The sequence below is a fragment of the Lepidochelys kempii genome, chromosome 15 (genome assembly GCF_965140265.1).
Source record: "Lepidochelys kempii isolate rLepKem1 chromosome 15, rLepKem1.hap2, whole genome shotgun sequence".
NCBI classification, from domain to species: domain Eukaryota; kingdom Metazoa; phylum Chordata; order Testudines; family Cheloniidae; genus Lepidochelys; species Lepidochelys kempii.
The window spans coordinates 3,227,232-3,253,356 of NC_133270.1; the positions used below are offsets into that span (position 1 = coordinate 3,227,232).

At 51.9% G+C, this 26,125-nt stretch overlaps 1 protein-coding gene across 1 annotated transcript in view; it reads left to right on the forward strand.

Moving 5' to 3' along the window:
• Window positions 1–26,125, forward strand: part of OSBP2 (oxysterol binding protein 2) — a 372,195-nt gene that overhangs the window by 341,205 nt on the left and 4,865 nt on the right. Inside the window, exons 9-13 of the mRNA XM_073313236.1 lie at window positions 14,318–14,438; window positions 22,673–22,776; window positions 23,396–23,491; window positions 24,177–24,361; window positions 25,702–25,922. Of these exons, the coding sequence (XP_073169337.1) occupies window positions 14,318–14,438; window positions 22,673–22,776; window positions 23,396–23,491; window positions 24,177–24,361; window positions 25,702–25,922 (727 nt within the window). The remainder of the gene's footprint in view (window positions 1–14,317; window positions 14,439–22,672; window positions 22,777–23,395; window positions 23,492–24,176; window positions 24,362–25,701; window positions 25,923–26,125) is intronic.

The window sequence follows — 26,125 nt, forward strand, 5'->3', positions numbered from 1 at the left end:
GAGAACTAAGTGACAGAGCAGGGAGTTGAACCTCGGTCTCCTGAGATGCAAGCTAGTGCCCAAACCCATGGGGCAATTCCTTCTCCCATCTCTTCCACCGGGGTGACTGTGCTGTCACCCCATAAGAGGAGAGGTCAGGGGGTGACTGTTCTGTTCCTTTGCCCCCGCAAAGAGTGTTAATTTCTGTCAGGAAACTGCCTTCATAAGTGGGAGGGTGTGGCGGTTCAATACAAGACAGGACACGGCTTTAGGCAAGCAAGCAGGCTGGTCTGCTGATGGGATTTTCCCTGTCAGCTTTTCCACCTCTTTTATTTCTCTCCCCCCTGCGCATCACATACCCCAACCGACCGCAAAAGGAATCAACAAAGGAAATAATATGACTTTGATTAATATTCCTATTTACTAGCCTCTATCTACTACAATCTTTATTCTCAGGCCTTGAGCTTCGGCCGAGGAAGCTTCCCACGGCTGATGTCCTTATTTTGACTTCCCAGATGGTCCATGTTTTCATGGTCCATGTCCTTGGATAGAACAGAGCAATGTGTGCATTGCTCCTACACAACAGTCAGGGTGTGCCCTGACTGTTTCCAGGTGCATGAACGCTACATGAACCCTTCATCCCCCCTTTTGTTATTATTATGCTCGGCCATCTCATGGTAGCCATCAATTTGCTTTTGTAAGTGATTCAACTCCCGGACAGACAAGGACATAACTCGGGGAGCCTACCAGGGCAGATCTCTGCAAAGCCTTAGCAAGGAGGGAATACATTGTATACAGCAGCAGCAAAATATAAGCCCAACAATTACAAACACAGCATAACCGAAAAGTTGTCGCAGCCATCCTAGAGAGGGCAGCCATCCTGTAAGCCAATCCCAAAAGCCCTCAAACCCCAGATCTTGGTGTATGTGTGCTGTAAGATTGGCCAATTCGGCCAGTCTAGTTTCTATGGAGCAACTATTATCAGTTAAATTAAAGCAACACATGTGCTGAAACGTGGCGCAGCCTAGATGGTGTTTCAGGAGCAAAAAATCAATGGCTGCTCTGTTATCCAAAATTGCATCCCTTAATTCGTGTTGCTCTGTATTAAGTAGGGCAATTGCCTGGGATGTTGTATTAATTGCCTTTGCCGCAAAGCATGCCAGGTTATTTAAAGTTCTGGCTGTATAAATGGCAAGCGCGGGGACCCCAACAATAGAGGCCGCTAAAGCAGTATACTCAGCACGACTAAAAAGCTCAACATCTGCAATACAATCATCTGAAAGGGGTACACTTCTTCTACTACGTTTTTGACCAGCAAAAGGCAATATAAGTGTCATTCTACTATGACAGCAAAGGGTGCCATCTCTTAAATTTGCAGGAATATAATTAAAGGTGCATGAACCGCAGGTAAAAAACCATCCTGATGGTAGGATGATATGGCCATAATTGTATGAAACATTTACGGCGTGGGAACAATTTAAAAAGGGTTGAGAAACTTGCCGACAGCCCAAGGGCACCCTTGTACTAGTGCAGTTAACCACACGTGCACAGGTGACATTGTTGGCCCCGGCCGGGTACGGTGTGTGGAGGGATATGGCCGTGTGAGACAAAGTATAATTGGCCGGGCCCCAATTAGCCATACCAGAGTATTGGGAAGAGAGATTCGCGTAAGCAGCGAGCATCGTCTCATTCCCTATTTCTTCAGGGTGATGACATACTGGGATAAGGCATGTACCCAACAATTCTCCAGCTGCTACAGAATTAGATAAACAAAAGTGGGTAACATTTGCTATTGAAGCCAATCTTTCCCATAGGTTATATGTCATTCGGGCTCGTAACGGAGAAAGCGCTCCCAAGCCAACCCCTACAGGAAATAGCAGACACAAAAGGCCAATACAGAATTAGCAGTACAATAATCAATACAGAATTAGCAGTAATTTGGGCAAGAATTGCCACAAACAAAGTCTCAGGAGTCTCTGGCTGTTGGTTTGCTGCCAGCCGTCGTTGAGCCGCGGCGACCAACGCTTTTACTGCTCCCCATGTCATGGGCTGGCTTGGGACACTACGCCTCTTCCGTTTCCGTCCCTTCGTTGTCGACCCAGGAGGCACCGCTCCCTCCTCCAGGGTCAGCTGAAACTCCGGTATGGGGTTCGATAGTCCCTGGTGCCATGCCATGCTGCTTCAGTGCCGGTCGCACACACCGGGCCGGAACCCACAATGGTCCTGCAGGGAGAGACACAGCAGCATATCCCCGACCCCAAGAGATTAGAGGCACTGGGCCCAGCCATTGCGGATTAGGCAGCTGACGGTAATAGACACGTGGTCTTTCCAGCACCTCGGATTTATGAAAATGCCGATCCGCGGGGGTCTGCTGATCTGCGTTTAGCGTTAAGTTATTTAAAGTGAACAAAAGGATATGCAATTGTTGCTGAATGTCTCCCAAGGTTCGGAGACGCAGCTCCCCTTGTTTTAATTGTTTGTCAAGCAAGGTTTTTAGTGTGCGATTTGCACGTTCTACAATGGCTTGGCCCGTGGAGTTATAAGGGATCCCGTGTGTGAGACGGACGTCCCATTGGACACAAAAGGCGGAAAGAGCTGTGGAGCAGTAGGCTGGGGCATTATCTGTTTTTATTTGGCTCAGGCGGCCCATAACAGCAAAACAGACTAGCAGATGGTGAATAACTTTAGGAGTGGCTTCCCCATGCTGTGGGGTTGCCCAGAGGAATCCCGAATAGGTATCAATGGAAACATGTAAAAACGAATAGGGGCGGAATTGTGGCACATGAGTAACATCCATTTGCCACAGCTGATTTGCTGCGGTACCTCGGGGGTTAACGGCATAAGAGAAAGTAGGAGCAGCAGCAGCACAGTGGGGGCAGGAACGAACAATGGAATGTGCATGATCAGCAGGAATGTGAAACTGCCGGGCCAAAACCGAGGCAGACTGATGAAAAAAGGCATGGCTTTCAATGGGGTCAGAAAAAAGGGAATTTACCTCACCACGTAACCCGCGATCGGCGCGCGCATTGCCTTCAGTGAGTAGCCCAGGCAGAGGGGTATGACTGCGAATATAAGCAACAAAGTACGGGAAATTACGAGTGGTGATGAGATACTGTAAAGACAAAAACAGGCGAAGGAGGTCTGCATCGACCTGAGGGGTAATGAGGGCAAGGGGTAAATGATCAATTACTTGATAAACATAATGGGTGTCCACAATCAAATTAAAGGGACAATCAACAAAAAGTTGAAAGGCCAAAACAACAGCAGCCAATTCTGAGCACTGTGCAGAACGCTGAGGCAGCGTAAAGCGAGAATGCCAACGAGGGGGGTCACCTAATTGATAGGTGACAACACCGCGACGTGGAGAGCCATCAGTAAAAAGAGTGACAGCTGAAACAATGGGTTGAGAGCGACTAAGACGATGGACAACCAGGGGCACCTGTTGGGTAATTACCAATCGGGGATCTTTATGGGGATTATAAGAGATCTCTCCCACATAATCACAAAGAGCAACCTGCCAGGCCAAGGAGGTGTGGCACAAAGAGTCAAATTCAGTACGGGACAAGGGGAGCACAATGGCAACTAAATCAGTGCCAGTGCACTGCACGGTGGCGGGCTTTACAAACAAGATCAGATAGGGCATCTAAATACGGGTAAATATTTCGAGGGGGGGTGGATGAAAGGTATAGCCATTCTATAATAGAGACGGCTGTGTCTGTACGGGGTACAAACAGAGCTGCAGTTGGCGTATGAGGGGTGGCAAGAAGAACCAACCGTAAGGGACGGACCTCTGGGAGTCTGTCCACAAACTGCTGACTCAATGCTGCATTGATTTGTCGAATGCAGGCAGTATGCTCCTCAGTGATGGCAATAACCGCACCTGGTGCCCGGGCTCCACGCAGGAGCTCGAACAACGGCTGCAGCATTGCAGTGGGGAGACGAAAGTAGGGCCGAATCCAATTTAAATGACCCAAAACTTGTTGTAATCTAACAAGGGTTAGGGGTTGAGGTAGAATTAATTCCGGACGAACCGGAGCAGCATAGGTTTGTAAAACCTTATGTCCGAGGTAGCGATAGGGATAAGAGCGTTGGATTTTTTCTGGTGCCACTAATAGGCCATTTTGGCCGAGAATCTCGGACAGAGATTCAAGTTGTTCTGCCGTAACCTCAGGACCACTAAGCAAAATGTCATCCATATAATGGTAGACCTTTAGTGTGGGGTACCGGGCACGAAAAGGGGCAAGGGCCCGATCCACAAAGAGCTGACACAAGGTCGGACTATTTTGCATTCCCTGGGGCAAGACTTTCCATTGATACCTATGAGAGGGTTGCTGATTATTATATTATGGCACCGTAAACGCAAATTTTTCGCGGTCTTGTGGGCAAAGCGGAATAGTGAAAAAACAATCCTTTAAATCTAACACACAAAGCTGATCGGTTTGAGGAATTAAATTCGGGTTTGGTAAGCCAAATTGCGAGGGGCCCATAGGTTGGATGCGTTTATTTATTTCCCTTAGATCATGTAACAGCCGCCATGCACCCGATTTTTTCTTAATAACGAACACCGGGGTGTTCCAGGGACTGGTGGAGCTCTCCAGTCGCTGTGCTTGCAAATGCTGCTGCACAAGCGACTGAAGTGCTCTTAGTTTCTCTAGAGGGAAGGGCCACTGGTCAATACACACGGGCTCTAAGGATTGCCACACCAAGGGTAATGCTGAAGTGCTCTTAGCTTCTCTAGAGGGAGGGGCCACTGGTCAATCCACACGGGCTCTAAGGATTGCCACACCAAGGGTAATGCTGAAGGCATGGCGGGTGCGGGAGGGTTTTGGGCCATTAGATATTAATATCGAGGGTGGTGTCCAGCTTTGTAAGCAAGTCACGGCCCCAAATATTGAGGTGGACAGGGAGCACAAAAGGACGGATTGTAGCAAGGGCACGGCCTCCCGGTTTAGAGACCGTGACCCAAGACAAACTGGCGCCCGGGTTTACTACCCCCAATCCCCCACAACTCCTTAGAAGGAATTGTTGGCCAACTGACCGGCCACTCCAGATCACGAATCACCGTAACGTCAGCTCCAGTGTCCACCAGCCCTGTAAAGGGAACATCATTTAAGAGAAGTGTTAACTGAGGTTTCGAGGGGCGGACCGACATTGTTAGAGCAACAAGTGGAGAGGACGTGTTGTGAGATGGTGACTGAGCCAGCGTCGATCCAAAGCCTCCTCCACCCCGGTCTCGATCCTCCGCAGCTGGCACTGGATAGGGGACTAAAATCAATTGTGCAATTGACCGTCCACGCGGGAGTGACTGTGGAAGATGAGTCCACACCTGAACCTTAATAATGCCTGTGTAGTCAGCATCAATGACCCCTGGAATGACAAAAAAGCCCTGTTTCCCAGCATGTGAGCGAGGGAGAACGAGACCTACAAAGCCGACAGGGAGAGGTCCCGTCACCTGTGTAGGTATGGCGCAAACCTCCCCTGGCAGCCGAAAGTCAGTGTCCTCCTGCATGATCAAATCAAGCCCTGCACTTCCAGCAGTCGCCGCCCTCATAGAGTGTATGGATTTTAAGGCAGAGGAGCGGTTGTCTGAGTGGGAAACACCCCCGTTTGGCCCTGGGTTCGGGGGGGACCCGTCGCGCGGTTTCCCGACCCGCTATGACACTGATTAGCCCAGTGATAACCTTTCCCACACTTGGGGGACTTCTTGGAGGGTTGGGCTGGTGCCTTAGATGAGCGGCACTCCTGCTGAAAATGACCCTCCTTACCACAGCGGTAACAACGCTTCCCCTCCTTCCCGGTTTTTCTCAGGGCGGCAGCCAGAACTCCAGCCTTATGGGCTTGTGTGCCGATGTTCTGGCACGCCCGCAGCATGTCTGAGAGCTCTAAAATACCAGAGGCTTGCGCTGCCTGGAGAGCACTGCGGCAATCCTCATTTGCATTTTCAACTGCCAATTTTAACAGGAGCTCGTGAGCTGCCTCAATGTTATCCACCTGTCGGAGGATAGCCTCATGCAATCTGTTGGTAAAATCCAAAAAGGACTCTGAGGCACCCTGACGGATACTGACAAAGCTTTTGGTAGGCTTGCCTGAATCCGGGACCTTCTTGAAAGCATGCTGGGCACAGGTGGAAATAATGGGGAAGACGGCCTGAGGGAGTTGAGACTGCATCTCAGTAGTAGCAAACGGGCCCTCCCCTGCCAAATGCTCATAAATGATACCGTGCTCTCTATGTACCTGAGCTTGGCGTTCTGCCATCTGCCGATACTCACTAAGCCAAATAACATACTGACTGGGTGATAACATCATGCGCAGCAGAGTTTTCCAATCCTCAGGGATTAGGGAGTACCCAGTACCTATCCCTTCAATGAGACCACGCACAAAGGTGCTAGTCAGGCCAAACTCACGAATTGCTTTCTTTACCTCTCTAACCACCGAGTATGGCAAAGTGGTCCAGGTGCCCACGGGGTTGCCCTGGTCATCATTCTGCCAGGTCACCGGGCAAACTGAGACCAGATCAGCTAGCTCCTCCGCTGTAAGATCTGAGCAAGTCTTCGCTGCATGGACCATTCGTTGCACCAGCGAAAGCCCCTGAGCAGACGTGGATGACCCTCTGGGGGGCCCCACGGGGGGAGGGTGATCACACACCGGCTCCGGTGGGGAAGGCCAGGGAGGCGGTGGTAATAGAGGCCCTGGGGGCGAAGCAGGGGGAGGGATGGTTGCAGGAGCGGACGGGGGTGGCGAGATCACCAACCTCGCGAGGGAGGGTCTGTCCGAGGCGACACGCTGTATCGCGTCGCGGCAGAGGTGCCAGGCATGTAAAGCCTGCACGGGCGCCCGAGGCTCCTCGTGCAATGTCTGACCCAACCGCTCCCAGTCCGCTAAGTTAAGGGTTCCAGCTTCAGGGTACCATGGGCACTGGGCACTCACCTCCTGTAGCAGGAGAGTGAGCTCTCTAGTAGGACAGTCATGCTGAGCCTTACTCAACAAATACTGTAGCTCACAGCGGTGTTGCACTTGCAAAGCAGAGAGGGAACTTCCCATACTTACCACAATGAAAAATACTCACCGGGATCCGCGAAGCGGATGAGTGACGCGTCTGAAACCCTTGCCGGGCGAGGTGAGTGCTGAGGGCCCCACGTTTGGGCGCCAGTTGTGGCGGTTCAATACAAGACAGGACACGGCTTTAGGCAAGCAAGCAGGCTGGTCTGCTGGTGGGATTTTCCCTGTCAGCTTTTCCACCTCTTTTATTTCTCTCCCCCCTGCGCATCACATACCCCAACCGACCGCAAAAGGCATCAACAAAGGAAATAATATGACTTTGATTAATATTCCTATTTACTAGCCTCTATCTATCTATCTATCTATCACGGAAGCTACTAGATCGCTCCTAGTGAGGAGGGCTTTAAACTAGGTTCACCGGGGGAAGGAGACCAAAGCCCTGAGGTAAGTGGGAAAGCGGGATACCGGGAGGAAGCACAGGCAGGAATGTCTGTGAGGGGAGGGCTCCGGCCTCATACTGGCAATGAGGGGCGATCAACAGGTTATCTCAAGTGCTTATATACAAATGCACAAAGCCTTGGAAACAAGCAGGGAGAACTGGAGGTCCTGGTGATGTCAAGGAACTATGACGTGATCGGAATAACAGAGACTTGGTGGGATAACTCATATGACTGGAGTACTGTCATGGATGGTTATAAACTGTTCAGGAAGGACAGGCAGGGCAGAAAAGGTGGGGGAGGAGCACTGTATGTAAGGGAGCAGTATGACTGCTCAGAGCTCCGGTACGAAACTGCAGAAAAACCTGAGTGTGTCTGGATTAAGTTTAGAAGTGTGTGCAACAAGAGTGATGTAGTGGTGGGAGTCTGCTATCGACCACCGGACCAGGGGGATGAGGTGGATGAGGCTTTCTTCCGGCAGCTCACGGAAGCTACTAGATCGCATGCCCTGATTCTCATGGGTGACTTTAATTTTCCTGATATCTGCTGGGAGAGCAATACAGCGGTGCATAGACAATCCAGGAAGTTTTTGGAAAGCGTAGGGGACAATTTCCTGGCGCAAGTGCTAGAGAAGCCAACTAGGGGGGGTGCTTTTCTTGACCTGCTGCTCACAAACCGGGTAGAATTAGTGGGGGAAGCAAAAGTGGATGGGAATCTGGGAGGCAGTGACCATGAGTTGGTTGAGTTCAGGATCCTGACGCAGGGAACAAAGGTAAGCAGCAGGATACGGACCCTGGACTTCAGGAAAGCAGACTTCGACTCCCTCAGGGAACGGATGGCCAGGATCCCCTGGGGGACTAACTTGAAGGGGAAAGGAGTCCAGGAGAGCTGGCTGTATTTCAAGGAATCCCTGTTGAGGTTACAGGGACAAACCATCCCGATGAGTCGAAAGAATAGTAAGTATGGCAGGCGACCAACTTGGCTTAATGGTGAAATCCTAGCGGATCTTAAACATAAAAAAGAAGCTTACAAGAAGTGGAAGGTTGGACATATGACCAGGGAAGAGTATAAAAATATTGCTCGGGCATGTAGGAATGTTATCAGGAGGGCCAAATCGCACCTGGAGCTGCAGCTAGCCAGAGATGTCAAGAGTAACAAGAAGGGTTTCTTCAGGTATGTTGGCAACAAGAAGAAAGCCAAGGAATGTGTGGGCCCCTTACTGAATGAGGGAGGCAACCTAGTGACAGAGGATGTGGAAAAAGCTAATGTACTCAATGCTTTTTTTGCCTCTGTTTTCACTAACAAGGTCAGCTCCCAGACTGCTGCGCTGGGCATCACAAAATGCGGAAGAGATGGCCAGCCCTCTGTGGAGATAGAGGCGGTTAGGGACTATTTAGAAAAGCTGGACGTGCACAAGTCCATGGGGCCGGACGAGTTGCATCCGGGAGTGCTGAAGGAATTGGCGGCTGTGATTGCAGAGCCACTGGCCATTATCTTTGAAAACTCGTGGCGAACCGGGGAAGTCCCGGATGACTGGAAAAAGGCTAATGTAGTGCCAATCTTTAAAAAAGGGAAGAAGGAAGATCCTGGGAACTACAGGCCAGTCAGCCTCACCTCAGTCCCTGGAAAAATCATGGAGCAGGTCCTCAAAGAATCAATCCTGAAGCACTTGCATGAGAGGAAAGTGATCAGGAACAGCCAGCATGGATTCACCAAGGGAAGGTCATGCCTGACTAATCTAATCGCCTTTTATGATGAGATTACTGGTTCTGTGGATGAAGGGAAAGCAGTGGATGTATTGTTTCTTGACTTTAGCAAAGCTTTTGACACGGTCTCCCATAGTATTCTTGTCAGCAAGTTAAGGAAGTATGGGCTGGATGAATGCACTATAACGTGGGTAGAAAGCTGGCTAAATTGTCGGGCTCAACGGGTAGTGATCAATGGCTCCATGTGTAGTTGGCAGCCGGTATCAAGTGGAGTGCCCCAAGGGTCGGTCTTGGGGCCGGTTTTATTCAATATCTTCATAAATGATCTGGAGGATGGTGTGGATTGCACTCTCAGCAAATTTGCGGATGATACTAAACTGGGAGGAGTGGTAGATACGCTGGAGGGGAGGGATAGGATACAGAAGGACCTAGACCAATTGGAAGATTGGGCCAAAAGGAATCTGATGAGGTTCAATAAGGATAAGTGCAGGGTCCTGCACTTAGGACGGAAGAACCCAATGCACAGCTACAGACTAGGGACCGAATGGCTAGGCAGCAGTTCTGCAGAAAAGGACCTAGGGGTGACAGTGGACGAGAAGCTGGATATGAGACAGCAGTGTGCCCTTGTTGCCAAGAAGGCCAATGGCATTTTGGGATGTATAAGTAGGGGCATAGCGAGCAGATCGAGGGACGTGATCGTTCCCCTCTATTCGACATTGGTGAGGCCTCATCTGGAGTACTGTGTGCAGTTTTGGGCCCCACACTTCAAGAAGGATGTGGATAAATTGGAGAGAGTCCAGCGAAGGGCAACAAAAATGATTAGGGGTCTGGAACACATGAGTTATGAGGAGAGGCTGAGGGAGCTGGGATTGTTTAGCCTGCAGAAGAGAAGAATGAGGGGGGATTTGATAGCTGCTTTCAACTACCTGAAAGGGGGTTCCAAAGAGGATGGCTCTAGACTGTTCTCAATGGTAGCAGATGACAGAACGAGGAGTAATGGTCTCAAGTTGCAGTGGGGGAGGTTTAGATTGGATATTAGGAAAAACTTTTTCACTAAGAGGGTGGTGAAACACTGGAATGCGTTACCTAGGGAGGTGGTAGAATCTCCTTCCTTAGAGGTTTTTAAGGTCAGGCTTGACAAAGCCCTGGCTGGGATGATTTAACTGGGAATTGGTCCTGCTTCGAGCAGGGGGTTGGACTAGATGACCTTCTGGGGTCCCTTCCAACCCTGATATTCTATGATTCTATGATTCTACTACAATCTTTATTCTCAGGCCTTGAGCTTCGGCCGAGGAAGCTTCCCACGGCTGATGTCCTTATTTTGACTTCCCAGATGGTCCATGTTTTCATGGTCCATGTCCTTGGATAGAACAGAGCAATGTGTGCATTGCTCCTACACAACAGTCAGGGTGTGCCCTGACTGTTTCCAGGTGCATGAACGCTACATGAACCCTTCAGGAGGGGGTCTCCACGTCCGGCCTCTGTGTGCAGTGAGGGTCCGGTCCTCCTCCCTGCGAGGAACTGACCCACCCTTGGCTTTGGAAGCACAGAGGAAATCAGTGGCTGCCTGATAGTAAGGCAGAGCCATGAGAGGCGGCGGAGGGCGTGCGGGGGGGTTACTCCCCTGACGCCAAGGCAGGGTTGGTAATAACGTGTGCCTGTCGAGGGCCCTGTCCAGGCCTAGACTGTGTATCTCTTTCTTTCCCCTGGAAGGATTTAGGCAGTTCAGACGGTAACACTTGTGTGACTTGTCCTGCCGGGCTGAGGACTGGAGCCCTGTCTATCCATGGGAAGGGTACGGCCAGGGCGCCGCAGAGCCTGCTGACCCACAGTATGTTCCAGCCCTGCCCTGGAGGGAGACCACCTCTGGGGGGGAGGGAGGGGTCAGGAAGGGAGCTGAGTCTGAGCCAGTCGGTGCTGGTGAGGAGGCTGAGCTGTGGTGGTGTCCCTGTGGCCTGGGTGCCTGCCTTCTAGGAGCTGGGCTGACGTCCACACCCTCTCCCATCTACTGGCTACCTGCGAGGTGCCTAGGCTTGAACTGGGTTTGGCTGGGCCACCTTGCAGTGTGCTCTTGCTGCCTGTCCCCGTCCTCACCGGTGTGCAGGAAGGCTGAGCTGCCCCCTGCCTGCTGAGGGCTGCGGGTGGCTCCCTTCAGAGATAATTGCACCTCAACATGGCGCAGCTGAGGCCCCTGTTCCAGGGAAGCACAAGGCCCTAGCTTCCTCCCTGGTCCCCATGCAGCTGGGAGGGAAGAGAGCGGACGTTGGGACCCAAACATGGATTCCCAGCTGGGAACCGCTAGCACTGTCAGCCCCTGCAGCTTCTCTCCTAGTGTCCCGTTAAACCTCCCTGGGGCAGGTGCTCACCAGCTGCATTCTCCCCAATGCGTCCACCCTGAAATCCCATCTCCTCCCCCAGACGTGCTGGGGCCAGTTTCCACAGAGTGCGGCAGGGGCTGCAGCGCAAAGGCTGTCAAAGCAAGGTAGTGGGGTGGGTGGCGAGGCGAGAAGCTCTAGCTGAAGCGTACAGCTATGGCTGCAGATCTTCCCCGCAGGCCGTCCAGCTGCCCGCTGAGGGGAGTCCAGCAGGAGCCGGGCCTGCCTTCATCTCTGCCTGTCATTGCAGAACCCTGTGTGGTTAGCAAGCTGCCTGCTGAGCAAGCAGCCCTTGGTCAGCATCCTCATTAGAGCCGGGAAGGGGAAAGCAGAGAGATTTTAATGAGGTTTCAAGAGGCTTCCACGAGCTAATAATAGCAGGTCCTTTTTGGGGCCCAACAGAGTGAGATGCCGAGACCCAGGACCCGATTCTGCCCTCGCTGTCACCGGGGTCAATAAGGAGGAGCTCCACTGACCATACCAGCAAGAGGAGACATGGATCCTACCTCGTAGTCCGGAAACAACCTGCCCAGGTCCTGGTGCCTCCTCAGATCCACCAAGCCAAGGCAGATGGATCTGGCCACATGGCGAGACTAAGGAACCTGAGGGGAGTGGAGCTGCCCCAAAGGGGGAGATTAGAGATTCTTCTGGGGAATAGCTTCATGGCAAGTTTAAATGGGAGGAGGATGGGTACCACTCCCAGTAACTTCTGTTCGAAGACTACCTGCGGTCTCCGCAGAGCTAACCTTAGAGCTGATCCTGTTGAGCTATTGGCATCTTAACTGTGTCTGGGACAATATCCTCAAACAACTCAAAGCCTGGGATTTCTGTCCTCGGGATCATTCCAGAGTTCTCCGGAAGTGGCACTGAGGATTTGCTGATGTAAAACTCCGAAGGGGTCAGGGTCTGAAATCCAGGATACAATATTTAGCAAGGCTTAGGGTAACTGTGGGCAGCCAGGTGCTTATCAGTCCCAGCCTCAAGCAGGTGGAGATCTTGATATCAAGAAAACTGTCTGGAAATCTCCTCCTCTGGATTCAGTCCCTTCCAGTCGAACCCATCCAGACTGCAGATAGATGGACAGCACGCTGACTCATACGCATACGTCTTCCTGTGCCTGGACTGAGCTCTGGAGTTATAAATGACCAGTTGTCTGTGTAGGCTCCTCCGGGGCTGGGTTAATGGGGTAGGTAATGCGGGTGGTGGGGTCTGTGTTTCTTGTCCCTGGGTGGTTGTTTTCTTTTGCTTCCCCCTGTTGGCATGAGAGGGGTCTGTTTCGTCCTGCCGTGCCCTGGCATTGGGGAGCTGGGTTGGGTTTCCTTACAGAGCTGGAGTTGGAGGGTGGGGTGGGGGGGGGTGTGTGGGGTGGGGGGCTTACACTTCCTAACCATATTTAAAACCAAGAACGGATCATTCAGGAGCAGGGGCTGAGGCCATGAGATTGAGCGTTTTGCTGTTGTCTCCTGGCACCGGTTCTTTACTTTGAAAGATGCTGGGTTGTTTTTATAGCTTCCAGGACTTGGTAACAAGTGCTAGCAAGTCCTGGCAAGATCTCTCTGCTGCTGGCTTGGAGTGCTCATGGAGTTGCCAAGGTAGATGTACTGCTTGCAGTTGGAAAGGCTGCTGCCCCCGAAGGGGAACCTGCTCCTGCTCCAGTGTCCGTTGCTGTTGTGCTTGTTAGTCACAAAGATTAGTGAGCGTAAATGTCTTGTTGGCACAGTCAATAAGCAGCCGCTGCTTTATCATGAGAGAAACGATGGGTGAGATGACGTCTTATTGGACCAACTTCTGTTGACAGAAGGTACAAGCTTCTGAGCTACACCAGGCAGCAACCACAGCAATATTTGGGTACATCTGTGAACCCCGAGTGTGCAGGTGGCGAGTTGCTCTGTGTCGCTGTGTGTTCCTGGCCAGCCACACGTCCCAGCTGAAGCAGGACACCCTCTGCCCGACACACCTCACAAGTGCATTTGCTCACCTGGTTATTAATGACCCGAGCGGCCTCCTGCAATCACTCCATAAATACGAATAGAGCCATGCTGGCTGCAGGGAAGGAGCCTCTCCCAGGAAGTGCGAGCGCTCGCAGTGCCAATCCACACACAGGCCGCAGAAGTTATTGCCTCCTGAACTCTGTGTAAATGTTTAAGAAGGGCAGCCCCACGGATCTAAGCATTTGCGTGTCTCAAGGACTTCCCAGCTAAACCATTTTCCATGTGTAGGATTCTACTTACCGTGTGGATCTGTGATTCACGCAGCTTGAGGAGAGGAGAAACCTGAATTCTGAAGGGCTGGGGGGGTCCCTGTTTACAGTTAGTGTGACAATGACAGGAGGGGGTGTGGCTCTGGGGACCCCTAAATTCTGCAGGGCTGTCCCACTTCAAATGACTGTATATAGATGATTAGGAGACAGGGAAATGTAAGGTCAGAGCATTAAGACCAGGAGGGGAAGAACCCTGTATGAGAGAACCCATGTAGTGTCCCTGAGTGGTGTAGCTGCCCATCCTGTGAGACGCGGCTTGTCAGGCAACGACTGCATGCTACCACCCATAGGCGGGCAGGGAACACTGTCTTTTATGGTGCAACGTTGTAATATCCTTCAGGAAGTCAGAACGCGTCACGTCCTCTGTTCCAATGCCAACCCCAGGTTGTCCCCTCCCACTCTGAGTATTGCTGCCTGGATACCAGAGTGCCATACAAACTGTGAAGTAGATCATGGCCCGTGGGCCCCTCTCTCCTGCCCACCTGTTGGGGTGGGACATTGTTTCCTGTTCTGAGCCTTTCTCCCTTGGGTGTGACGTTGCTTTCTCCTTATGTCTCACAGGTGAGCCATCACCCACCAGCGGCGGCCCATCATGTGTATTCCAAGCAAGGCTGGACGCTGTGGCAGGAAATTACAATTGCCAGCAAGTTCAGGGGCAAATACCTCTCTATCATGCCACTGGGTAAGTGACTAGCCCAGATGCTGAGTGTTAAACCCTGGGTGCGTTTGCTCTGCTTGTGCGCTACTCAGAATGTTTGGCTAATACCTGATCCCATGGGGATCACATAAACCCTGCGGAGGGTCTGAACCGAGAATCATAGAATATCAGGGTTGGAAGGGACCTCAGGAGGTCATCTAGTCCAATCCCCTGCTCAAAGCAGGACCATTCCCCAACTAAATCATCCCAGCCAGGGCTTTGTCAAGCCTGACCTTAAAAACCTCAGAGGAAGGAGATTCCACCACCTCCCTAGGTAACCCATTCCAGTGCTTCACCACCTTCCTAATGAAAAAGTTTTTCCTAATATCCAACCTAAACCTCCCCCGCTGCAACTTGAGACCATTACTCCTTGTTCTGTCATCTGCTACCACTGAGAACCGTGTAGATCCATCCTCTTTGGAGAGGCCAAATTGGACTGATCTCCCTTTGCAACATGTCCGCAGGGAGAGACACAGGCGCTGTAAACCACCAGCCAGGGGAAACCAGGCAGATCTGAGGGGTAGGAGGAGACCCAGATGGTCCAGATTTGCGTGTTCTCTACATGCAGGAAAGCAGGGATGTCTTGTGGCTACCACTGGAGTCAGGGTTCCTGGGTTCTTTTCCTGGCTCTGTCACTGATTGACTGGGACTTTGGGCAGTTCACTTAGGGTGGGATTTTCCAAAACCGCTAAGAGCACAAGTTGTATCACTGCTGAGTCACACAGGGACTTTTGGAAATCCCATTCTTAACACTCTCCCCATCTACAACATGGAGATGATGGTCCCAACCCCACAGGGGAGAGGGAAGGTTTTGTCCAAAGCACTAGCTTCTGCCTTATTCAGTCCCTGCTTCCTACCAGATTCTAGCCAGCAGGGGGCGGCGATACACAAACACTACCCAGAATGCCCAAAGCAGTTCTCAGGCTGTCAGTCTCTGGGGCACTGCAGAGTTGGTGGGTGCCCGGCACAGACTGTGGGATGATTGCGAGTCAGGCTGAAAGAGTCGGTGGCGCTGTTTGATGGCTTTGGGATCTGGAATGGTTCCTAGTGAATGTTTCTTTCAGTTACAGAATTTCTCCCTAGACCCTTTGGCCCTTTCTCATTTCAGTGCGTGGAGCTGACTTGTTCTAGTCAGTGGGCATCTGGCTTCCTGCTGGCTTCTGAACTAGTCTCTCCTTAAATTATGTTTAAGACACTTAACATGTCTAGGGATTTCCTCCCCCTGTTAGTTCAATGCAGTGAAGCTCTGGTCCTGCGTTTTCCCTTATGAAGCATTTGCTCTGGGTCAGTATCAGACTTTCTGCACTGGCTGTTCCTTTTTGATAGTTCTGTATCTCAGAGCTCTACCTACTGCTTAGTGCAGGCCTAACAAGCATCACAGATGGATGTGGCTCCAGTTACCTGATGGAAAGATCTTATCATAGAATCATAGAATATCAGGGTTGGAAGGGACCTCAGGAGGTCATCTAGTCCAACCCCCTGCTCAAAGCAGGACCAATCCCCAACTAAATCATCCCAGCCAGGGCTTTGTCAAGCCTGACCTTAAAAATATCTAAGGAAGGAGATTCCACCACCTCCTTAGGTAATGCATTCCAGTGTTTCACCACCCTCCTAGTGAAAAAGTTTTTCCTAATATCCAACCTAAACCTCCCCCACTGCAACTTGAGACCATTACTCCATGTTCTGTCATCAGCTACCACTGAAAACAGTCTAGATCCATTCTCTTTGGAACCCCCTTTCAGGTAGTTGAAAGCAGCTATCAAATCCCCCCTCATTCTTCTCTTCCACAGACTAGACAATCCCAGTTCCCTCAGCCTCTCCTCATAAGTCATGTGTTCCAGTCCCCTAATCATTTTTGTTGCCCTCTGCTGGACTCTTTCCAATTTTTCCACATCCTCCTTGTAGTGTGGAGCCCAAAACTGGACACAGTACTCCAGATGAGGCCTCACCAATGTCAAATAGAGGGGAACGATCACATCCCTCGATCTGCTGGCTTTGCCCCTGCTTATACATCTCAAAATGCCATTGGCCTTCTTGGCAACAAGGGCACACTGTTGACTCATATCCAGCTTCTCGTCCACTGTAACCTCTAGGTCCTTTTCTGCAGAACTGCTGCCGAGCCATTCGGTCCCTAGTCTGTAGCAGTGTATGGGTTCTTCCATCCTAAGTGCAGGACTCTGCACTTGTCCTTGTTGAACCTCATCAGATTTCTTTTGGTCCAATCCTCTAATTTGTCTAGGTCCCTCTGTATCCTATCCCTACCCTCCAGCGTATCTACCTCTCCTCCCAGTTTAGTATCATCTGCAAACTTGCTGAGGGTGCAATCCACACCATCCTCCAGATCATTTATGAAGATATTGAACAAAACCGGCCCAAGGACCGACCCTTGGGGCACTCCACTTGATACTGGCTGCCAACTAGACATGGAGCCATTGATCACTACCTGTTGAGCCTGACAATCTATCCAACTTTCTATCCACCTTATAGTCCATTCATCCAGCCCATAGTTCTTTAACTTGCTGGCAAGAATACTGTGGGAGACCGTGTCAAAAGTTTTGCTAAAGTCAAGGAACAACACGTCCACTGCTTTCCCCTCATCCACAGAGCCAGTTATCTCGTCATAGAAGGCAATTAGATTAGTCGGGCATGACTTTCCCTTTGTGAAACCATGCTGTCTGTTCTTGATCTCTTTCCTCTCCTCTAAGTGCTTCAGAACTGATTCCTTGAGGACCTGCTCCATGATTTTTCCAGGGACTGAGGTGAGTCTGACTGGCTTGTAGTTCCCCGGATCCTCCTTGTTCCCTTTTTTAAAGATGGGCACTACATTAGCCTTTTTCCAGTCATCTGGGTCTTCCCCGGATCACCATGAGTTTTCAAAGATAATGGCCAATGGCTCTGCAATCACATCCGCCAACTCCTTTAGCACTCTCGGATGCAGCGCATCCAGCCCCATGGACTTGTGCTTGTCCAGCTTTTCTAAATGGTCCCGAACCACTTCTTTCTCCACAGAGGGCTGGTCACCTCCTCCCCATGCTGTGCTGCCCAGTGCAGTAGTCTGGAAGCTGACCTTGTTCGTGAAGACAGAGGCAAAAAAACCATTGAGTATGTTAGCTTTTTCCACATCCTCTGACACTGGGTTGTCTCCCTCATTCAGTAAGGGGCCCACACTTTCCTTGACTTTCTTCTTGTTGCTAACATACCTGAAGAAACACTTCTTGTTACTCTTAACATCTCTTGCTAGCTGCAACTCCAGGTGTTAGTTGGCCTTCCTGATTTCACTTCTGCATGCCTGAACAATATTTTTATACTCCTCCCTGGTCATTTGTCCAATCTTCCACTTCTTATCAGCTTCTTTTTTGTGTTTAAGATTAGCAAGGATTTCACTGTTAAGCCAAGCTGGTCGCCTGCCGTATTTACTATTCTTTCTACACACCGGGATGATTTGTCCCTGTAACCTCAATAAGGATTCTTTAAAATACAGCCAGTTCTCCTGGACTCCTTTCCCCCTCATGTTATTCTCCCAGGGGATCCTGCCCATCAGTTCCCTGAGAGAGTCAAAGTCTGCTTTTCTGAAGTCCAGGGTCCGTATTCTGCTGCTCTCCTTTCTTCCTTGTGTCAGGATCCTGAACTCGACCATCTCATAATGAGGTCACTGCCACCCTGGTTCCCATCCACTTTTGCTTCCCCTACTAATTCTTCCCGGTTTGTGAGCACCAGGTCAAGTAGAACTCTGCCCCTAGTTGATTCTTCCAGTACTTGCACCAGGAAATTGTCCCCTACACTTTCCAAAAACTTCCTGGATTGTCTGTGCACCGCTGTATTGCTCTCCCAGCAGATTGAAGTCTCTCAGGGTGATTGAAGTCTCCCATGAGAACCAAGGCCTGCGATCTAGTAACTTGTGTGTTGCCGGAAGAAAACCTCGTCCACCTCATCCCCCTGGTCCGGTGGTCTATAGCAGACTCCCACCACGACATCACCCTCGTTGCTCACACTTCTAAACTTAATCCAGAGACACTCAGGTTTTTCTGCAGTTTCATACCAGAGCTCTGAGCAGTCATACTGCTCCCTTACATACAGTGCAACTCCCCCACCTTTTCTGCCCTGCCTGTCATTCCTGAACAGTTTCTATCCATCCATGACAGTACTCCAGTCATGTGAGTTATCCCACCAAGTCTCTGTTATCCCAATCACATCATAATTCCTTGACTGTGCCAGGACTTCCAGCTCTCCCTGCTTGTTTCCCAGGCTTCTTGCATTTGTGTATAGTCACTTGAGATAACTCGCTGATCATCCCTCTTTCTCAGTTTGAGGCAGGAGCCCTCCCCTCTCGCGCTCTCCTGCTTGTGCTTCCTCCTGGTATCCAACTTACTTTAGGGCTTTGGTCTCCTTCCCCTGGTGAACCTAGTTTAAAGCCCTCCTCACTAGGTTAGCCGACCTGCTTGCGAAGATGCTCTTCCCTCTCTTCGTAAGGTGGAGCCCGTCTCTGCCCAGCACTCCTCCTTATTGGAACACCATCCCATGGTCAAAGAATCCAAAGCCTTCTCTCCAACACCACCTGCGTAGCCATTCGTTGACTTCCACGATTCAACGATCCCTACCCTGGCCTTTTCCTTCCACGGGGAGTATGGACGAGAACACCACTTGCGCCTCAAACTCCTTTATCCTTCTTCCCAGAGCCACGTAGTCTGCAGTGATCTGCTCAAGGTCATTCTTGGCAGTATCATTGGTGCCCACGTGGAGAAGCAGGAAGGGGTAGCGATCCGAGGGCTTGATGAGTCTCGGCAGTCTCTCCGTCACATCATGAATCCTAGCTCCTGGCAAGCAGCAGACTTCTCGGTTTTCCCACTCAGGGTGGCAGATAGATGACTCAGTCCCCCTGAGGAGAGAGTCCCCGATCACCACCACCCGCCTCCTTCTCTTGGGAGCAGTGGTTATGGAACCCCATCCCTAGGACGGTGCATCTCATGCCTTCCAATCGGCAGAGTCTCGTTCTGTTCCCTTCCCTCAGATGTATCATCTGGTCCACTCTCCACATTAGTACCTGTGAACATGAAAAAGGTTACTCACCTGTATCTGCATTGCTGGTACATGGACGCTCCCCTTTCTTCTTCTGGAGGTCACATGCTGCCAAATTTCTTCACTGTCCTCCTGTCCCCGCAGTGCAGCCTGCTCTGAATCTTCAGAACATTGTGCCCGTAGAAGCATATCCTGACGTCTGTCCAGGAAATCTTCAGTTTCTCTTATGCAACGCAGGGTCGATACCTGTTGCTCCAGACCTTGAACCTTCTCTTCCAATATGGAGACCAGCTTGCGCTTTGTACAGAAAAAGTTGCTTCTGTCCTGTGAAAGAAAGACAAACACGGCAAATCCAGTGCAGGTCACAACAGCTGAACGCTCCCCATCCATATTACCATCCTTCTACGAGCTGCCTCAGGAGTTGTAGTAACTTCTCAGAGAATCCAGCAAGATGTACGCCTCAGTGGGCTCTCCCCAGGCGAACTCCCTCTGTTAACCTCTCCACTGTTGGCCTCTCAGCTGAAGCTGTCTGGCTTTTTATAACAGGCCCACTGAAGGCTCACCTGGAACAAAGCACTCCCAATTCACACTTTTCAAACAATCAAGCACACGGTCAAATTGATAAACTGTCCCCTCAACAGACACTCAGATACTCAGATCTTGGCTGGGGTTCATGGAAATGTGCAGGATCTGTAGGGGCCAGGTCCCACTTCTTAGGACCAGTGCGGTAAACTTGGGTCCACTCTTCCCACACAGGCAGGAATGGCGGGTCATTCAGCTCTCTTAGCAGCGAAGAATTGCTGCCTTGCACTTAAAGGAAGACGCCCAGGCAGGGGTTCTGTGGCTGCTGGCACAGGCTCAGTAGGGAGCAACTAAGTATATTTGCTCCTTGCTTCTGAGTCTCCTTATCGTTGGTTCAGGCCCTTTACCTTCAATGAAGATGCTACCGCTGCCAATGGGAGGTGTTCTCCTGTCGGCATAGAGAATCCACCTCCCCTAAAGGCAGTAGCTAGGTCGATGGAGAATTCTAGCCCTGTCTCCACTGGGGGTTCAGTCCCTTTAACAGCGTCGCTCCACGGTGTGGATTTCTCACACCCCTGAGCAACATAGTGATACTGACCTAATTTCCCAGGGTAGACCTGGCCTGACACTAGCCTCTGAGGACTGGCCTGCAGGAGGCTGGTGCAGCCATGCTGCTCCTCGATGATCCGAGAGTCCAGCTCTGCCTGTGACTGTACAGCAGCACCCCGGATTCAGCCTGCTCCGGAACACGGGGGGTCGGAGATCTTGCTCCAGTGACTTGCCAAGGGAGTTTGCTTGGAACCAGATAGTAGGAGGAATTTTGCAGCTGTCTCCCAAGCGGTGGGCAGGGGAAAGCTCTCTGCTGTCCCCCGCACACTGAGAGGCTCCCTCACGCTTCACGAACACAAGCCCGTGTGGGGTATGCCCAGCCGGCAGTGAGAGGTGTCAGAGTAGCAGCCGCGTTAGTCTGTATCCGCAAAAAGAACAGGAGTATTCGTGGCACCTTAGAGACTACGAGGAGACATAGCCAAGCTAGCTCCCTCCAGTACCAACGCGAGGGGACGGGCTGGCTGCTCGAGAACCTGCCCTGGGTTCCGGCAGGGCTGTGCAGCTTGTGCTGCTCCCAAGCAGTCGCAGCGTCACTGCTATTGTTCTACATTGGCACAGATGACTCGTGCCTCCCCGGGGGGGGGAAACAATCTAAAGGGGACGACATGTCACCGCCCCACGTGTTCCTCTCTACAGCAACCCCCCCCCACAGCCCCAGCGCCGGGCTGCCGCGCTCTCCCTGCCCCACCTGAGTTGCAGAGGGGTGGGGGGGAGGCTCTGTCCTTCTCCTTCTGTGCCTCTGCCCCGGTGTGTTCAGCCGCTCTCCCTGGCTGCTGGGCCCAAGTGCGGCACGGGAGAGAGCAGCCTCTCACGCAGCTGAAGTTGGCCACTGCTGGTCACTGTCTGAGAGAGCCCAGCTGGGGAGGCAGCAGCCTGCCCTGCCCCCTCTGCTCCCTGTCTGGGCCCAGCTGCCAGGGACAGGGGCTGAGCGTGCTGGGGGGCAGGCATAGTGGGAGAAATACAGAGCCCTTCTTCCTCCCCCTCCACCCCACAGGCTAAGCAAAAATCGGGAGGGGCGGAGCACTTGACCCCGGCCACGTGTCACCTATGTACAGAGCTCTCCCCACTCCCAACAAGCCAGTGGCCTGTGCAGAGTTCCCTCCTCCACCCCCACCACCTTGACCCCAGACGGAGCTTCACTTTTCAATGGTTCCTTTTTAAATACAAAAAGAAAAGGAGTACTTGTGGCACCTTAGAGACTCCTTTTCTTTTTGCGAATACAGACTAACACGGCTGTTACTCTGAACCCTTTTTAAATACAAATTCAGCATGGGGATAACTGGAGGGCTCAAGGGAAGAGGTTCCACCCATGGACAGCCAGGCCTGGTCTGCACAGCCATAAAGCGCTATGTCACCAGGGACAGGCTGAGCTGGGACTGGCCAGCCTGCACCGGGCAGCACAGCCATGTTCCCAGCGGGCTGCCGGCCACGCTGCTGGCACCTGTCCTGAGCTGGGGCTGATAAAAGCAGCAGACCAGGCCGGGGCCGTGCTGGCCTGCTCCCATCAGGAGCACAGTGCATGGATGGGAGGGAAGAGTTCACATCTGCCAGGTGGGAAAAGCCTTAAGCCAGGAAACATTGTTCAGCTTTTCAGCTCCTAGCAGGGCGCGTGGGAGCAGCGGAGAGGTGAATGAAAATGTGGGAATGGGAAGGGGTGGCGTCCCTTTAAGAAGTGTGAGACCATGTCTACACTAGCTAACTTACAGCAGCACCACTGGACCGACGCAGCGCCGCTGCTGTAAGATGGCTCGTGTAGCTGCTCTGTGCTGTAAGATCGCTCTCCCATCGACATGATAAACCCACCGAAGTGAGTGACAGTAGCTGTGTCTACCGGAGAAGCTCTCCCGCTGACCGAGCGCTTGTGCCGGTGAAACTTACGTTGCTCAAAGGGGTGTTTTTTTTCACACCCCTGAGTGACATAAGTTTTGCTAACATAAGTGCTAGTGTAGACATGGCTGTAGTCTGGTCTCTTCATGGTGCCGCTCAAGGATAGCACAGTATCTGACTGTCCCCTAGCGTGGGACTGTCTCCCTCATCTCAAAGCAAAGGGCTCTCTCCCTCTGCCTCCACAGGTGCCATCCATCTAGAATTTCACTCCAGCGGGAACCACTATGTCTGGAGGAAGGTCACCTCCACCGTTCACAACATCATTGTGGGCAAGCTCTGGATCGACCAGGTCAGTGGCAAGCGGCGCAAGGATCCTGGTCCCTTATCGCCCCACTCCACGTGTTCTGTCCTGGGTTATTTTGTTACAGTGCTCCAGCAAAGAGGGGCTGGCTTCTGGAGGGGGCAGTGAAAGGATCCCAGCTGCTGGCTGTCGGGAGAGGCTTCCGCTCATCTAGTATGGCCCCTCACCCCCTCATAACCTTCTGAGAAGGAAGATCTATCCCACCAGCTGCAGCGGGCACATGGGGAGGCCCCTCAGTCAGGTCCACCTTGGAGCTCCAGTGGGGTTAAGGGCAGGACTGGCACCCCTGGGTAGCCCCCTTCTGCCCCCTGGAGTTGGCCCTGGCCTTTCTGCCCAGGCTGACAGTGATACTCCCAGTCCAGCACTGGTTTTCCCTCTCCCTGTCATGCCAGTCCCAGTGAACTGGTACCGAGCTGCTAGGCTGGCTTCTATCATCCACACGCACTGGGAACCCAGTCTGTTCGCTGGCACTAGGTAAAAGTGCCTGAGTTCAGGGGACACAGTGCTGCTGAGGATTCTGATTTGCATGTGAACAAACTGAAACTTATGCCTGATTTGTCTCTTTGTAAATCCTCTCTCTGCCTGTGATTCTGTGTCTTTTCTCTAGTCTGGTGACATAGAGATTGTTAACCACAAGTCAAAAGATAAATGCCAGCTGAAATTTACTCCCTACAGCTATTTCTCCAGAGACGTCCCCCGAAAGGTACGTATCCAGAAAAAAACCCAACTCACTTAAGCAGCCTCACACATGGCAGAGGCACTGATTCTTCCCTCCGGGTAGTGCCAGTTGCCAACGGGATGAGAAAGCTGTTGGCTGTGGACAGACGGGACCTGGGGCAGCAGGAGTCCAGCAACCCTAAAATAAAGTTGATGATGATTTCCTTGAAACTGTGTTGGCACCCCCTAGTGGCCAGCTCCCTGCACTGCATGGAATGTGATGGCTCATATTTATCTCTGTTCTAGCGTTTTTAAGGCTAGATAGAATATAGTGAACTGTCCTGCATTCACGTCCCTACCCGCAGTGTTAAATGGGTTCCATCTGGCTCCATCATGTGCTCCTCCAGAGTCACAAGTTAAAGCAGTAACACTGGCTGCGTTTGAGACCCGAGAAGGGCGAGACGAAGCTGGATGGCAGAATGAAGGAGGAGACGGGCTGGGTCTGGGATGAACCCCAGCGTGAAGTGTGGGGAGCTGGGTGTTCCCCTTGCATGACTCTCCTAAGCCTCAGCGCTGCCGTCCCAGAATCAGGCCTTCTGAATGACACCAGGCCCCAGTGCTTACCACGGGCAGCCGGGAGGGTGCTGTGGGCACCACTCTAGTCTCTGTCCTCTGGATGTTTGCAAGCTCCACCATCGTAAGCCCATGTGATTTTCTTCCCCCGGTGCCAGGTGACGGGCGTGGTAACGGACGCTGATGGGAAGGCGCATTACGCCATGTCTGGCACGTGGGACGAAAATATGGAGTGCTCCAAGATAGTTCAGAGCAGCCATGGCAGCACCAGCTCGGAGGGCAAGCAAAAAACCGTCTACCAGACGCTGGCCCCAAAGGTCCTGTGGAAGAAATATCCTCTCCCGTGAGTCCTCTCTGCAGGCTTGGTGTGCTGTGGTCATGCTCTTCAACAGCTGCTGCATTTCAGCCCAGAGGTGGCTGGAGTTCAGTGGTGGGCAAAGTGATCTGAGAAATAAGGACTTACTCCTGCTCTGGCCAGTGCAGGATGGGGACCAAGAGGAACAGCCATGGGTAGTGGTGCTATAAGGCACACTTTGCTGCTTCTCTGAGGTTTGCTGCTAACTGCAGCATCTCCCACCCTTGAGTATATACCCAGGGTCCTGGGTGGGTGGGGCTAGCCCGCTCTGTTGTCAGTGTAACCGCACCTTCAATGCTGTTGTCCCTCATTCTGGCTACATCAACCCGTCTAGCGAGATCACAGCTCTTTTGAGTATATCTATACATGCTGCAATCACACCCCTGATGGCAGTGTAGACAGATCCTCAGTTGCAAATAGGGTTAGGGACTTTATGGTAGCATGGCTTAGAATGGAATAACATGGCTTTCAACACTAAAGGGTGTTTTACAAAGCCATGTTGCAGGCATGTTCCAGAACCATGTCTGGAGCCGGCAGGAGCTGGTTTCTAACATGGGTCTGACCATCACGGCTCACTCCCTTTCCAAAACAGTCTCATCAGCTAACATCGTTCCTGGAAGAATTGCGAAGACGTACTCAGCCCGGTTTGGAAACCTGCTTTGCTGACGCGGTTAACGCATGTTCATGGAACTGCTTTTCATGCCAGCTTAGCAATCAGGGTAGCCTGGTTTCCACCCTACCAAATCTTCGTACTCCATTGTGTTGCCTTGTTTGGCTCGCTGCTGAGAGCTAATGCCAAAGGCCATTAGTCCTCCGTGTGCAGCTGCGGTCAAACATGTGGCACAAGCGGCAAAGCACTAATGCACACTTCTGGCTTTTCGCTAGAATGCCGCCTATTCTCTGGGATGACTCTTGCCAGCTTGGTTGTGGGGCAGCAGCATTGCTGGATGGGGGAAGTGTGTTTGGGAGTGATCTGTGCCCTCTTGACTTCCTGCCCAGTGGCACAGAGTTGTAGGAGGAGACCACGACTCCTGTGGGAAGATCATGGAACTGCATTGGTTGAACTGTTCTCTCATGTGAAGGTACCTTAGGCATTTCCATTGGGGTGGTAGGAGGAAAGGCTCCCCAGAGGAAGAATTCTGCCACCTCACTGAGGACTCCCTGCACTCCAGGCAGGTAGTGTGGCCAGGTCTGGATCTAATGGTAGGAGATGCTTAGATACCGCAGTGATGGGGGGGCCATGCAAGCAGATGGATGGATGGATGGAGACCGTTCGTATCTGGGTGGGTGGAAGAATCCACCCGCTAACCTGACCCCTTCTCCTCCAGGGAGAATGCCGAGAACATGTATTTCTTCTCTGACCTGGCCCTGACCCTTAACGAGCCTGAGGAGCGAGTGGCCCCCACAGACAGCAGGCTGAGGCCTGACCAGCGGCTCATGGAGAATAGCAAGTGGGATGAGGCCAACGTGGAGAAGCAGAGGCTGGAGGAGAAGCAAAGAGCCGTCCGTCGCAGGCGGGAGGCAGAAGCCGTGGAGGCCTTGGAGGAAGGTGAGTTTGACTGGGTTGCAGGGTTCAATAGATAACCAGGGGACTCAGAAAGGCTGCTGGTCTCAGGCTGTGGGAACTGCAGCCAAAGGGAGGGAGCAAGTCAGTCAAGTGTCTCAAGTCCCAGAAGAACCATCCCTGAATCTGCCGGAACAGCACAATCCTGAATTGGCAGAGGATTGGGTAGGGAGCCTGGTCGCTCTTTC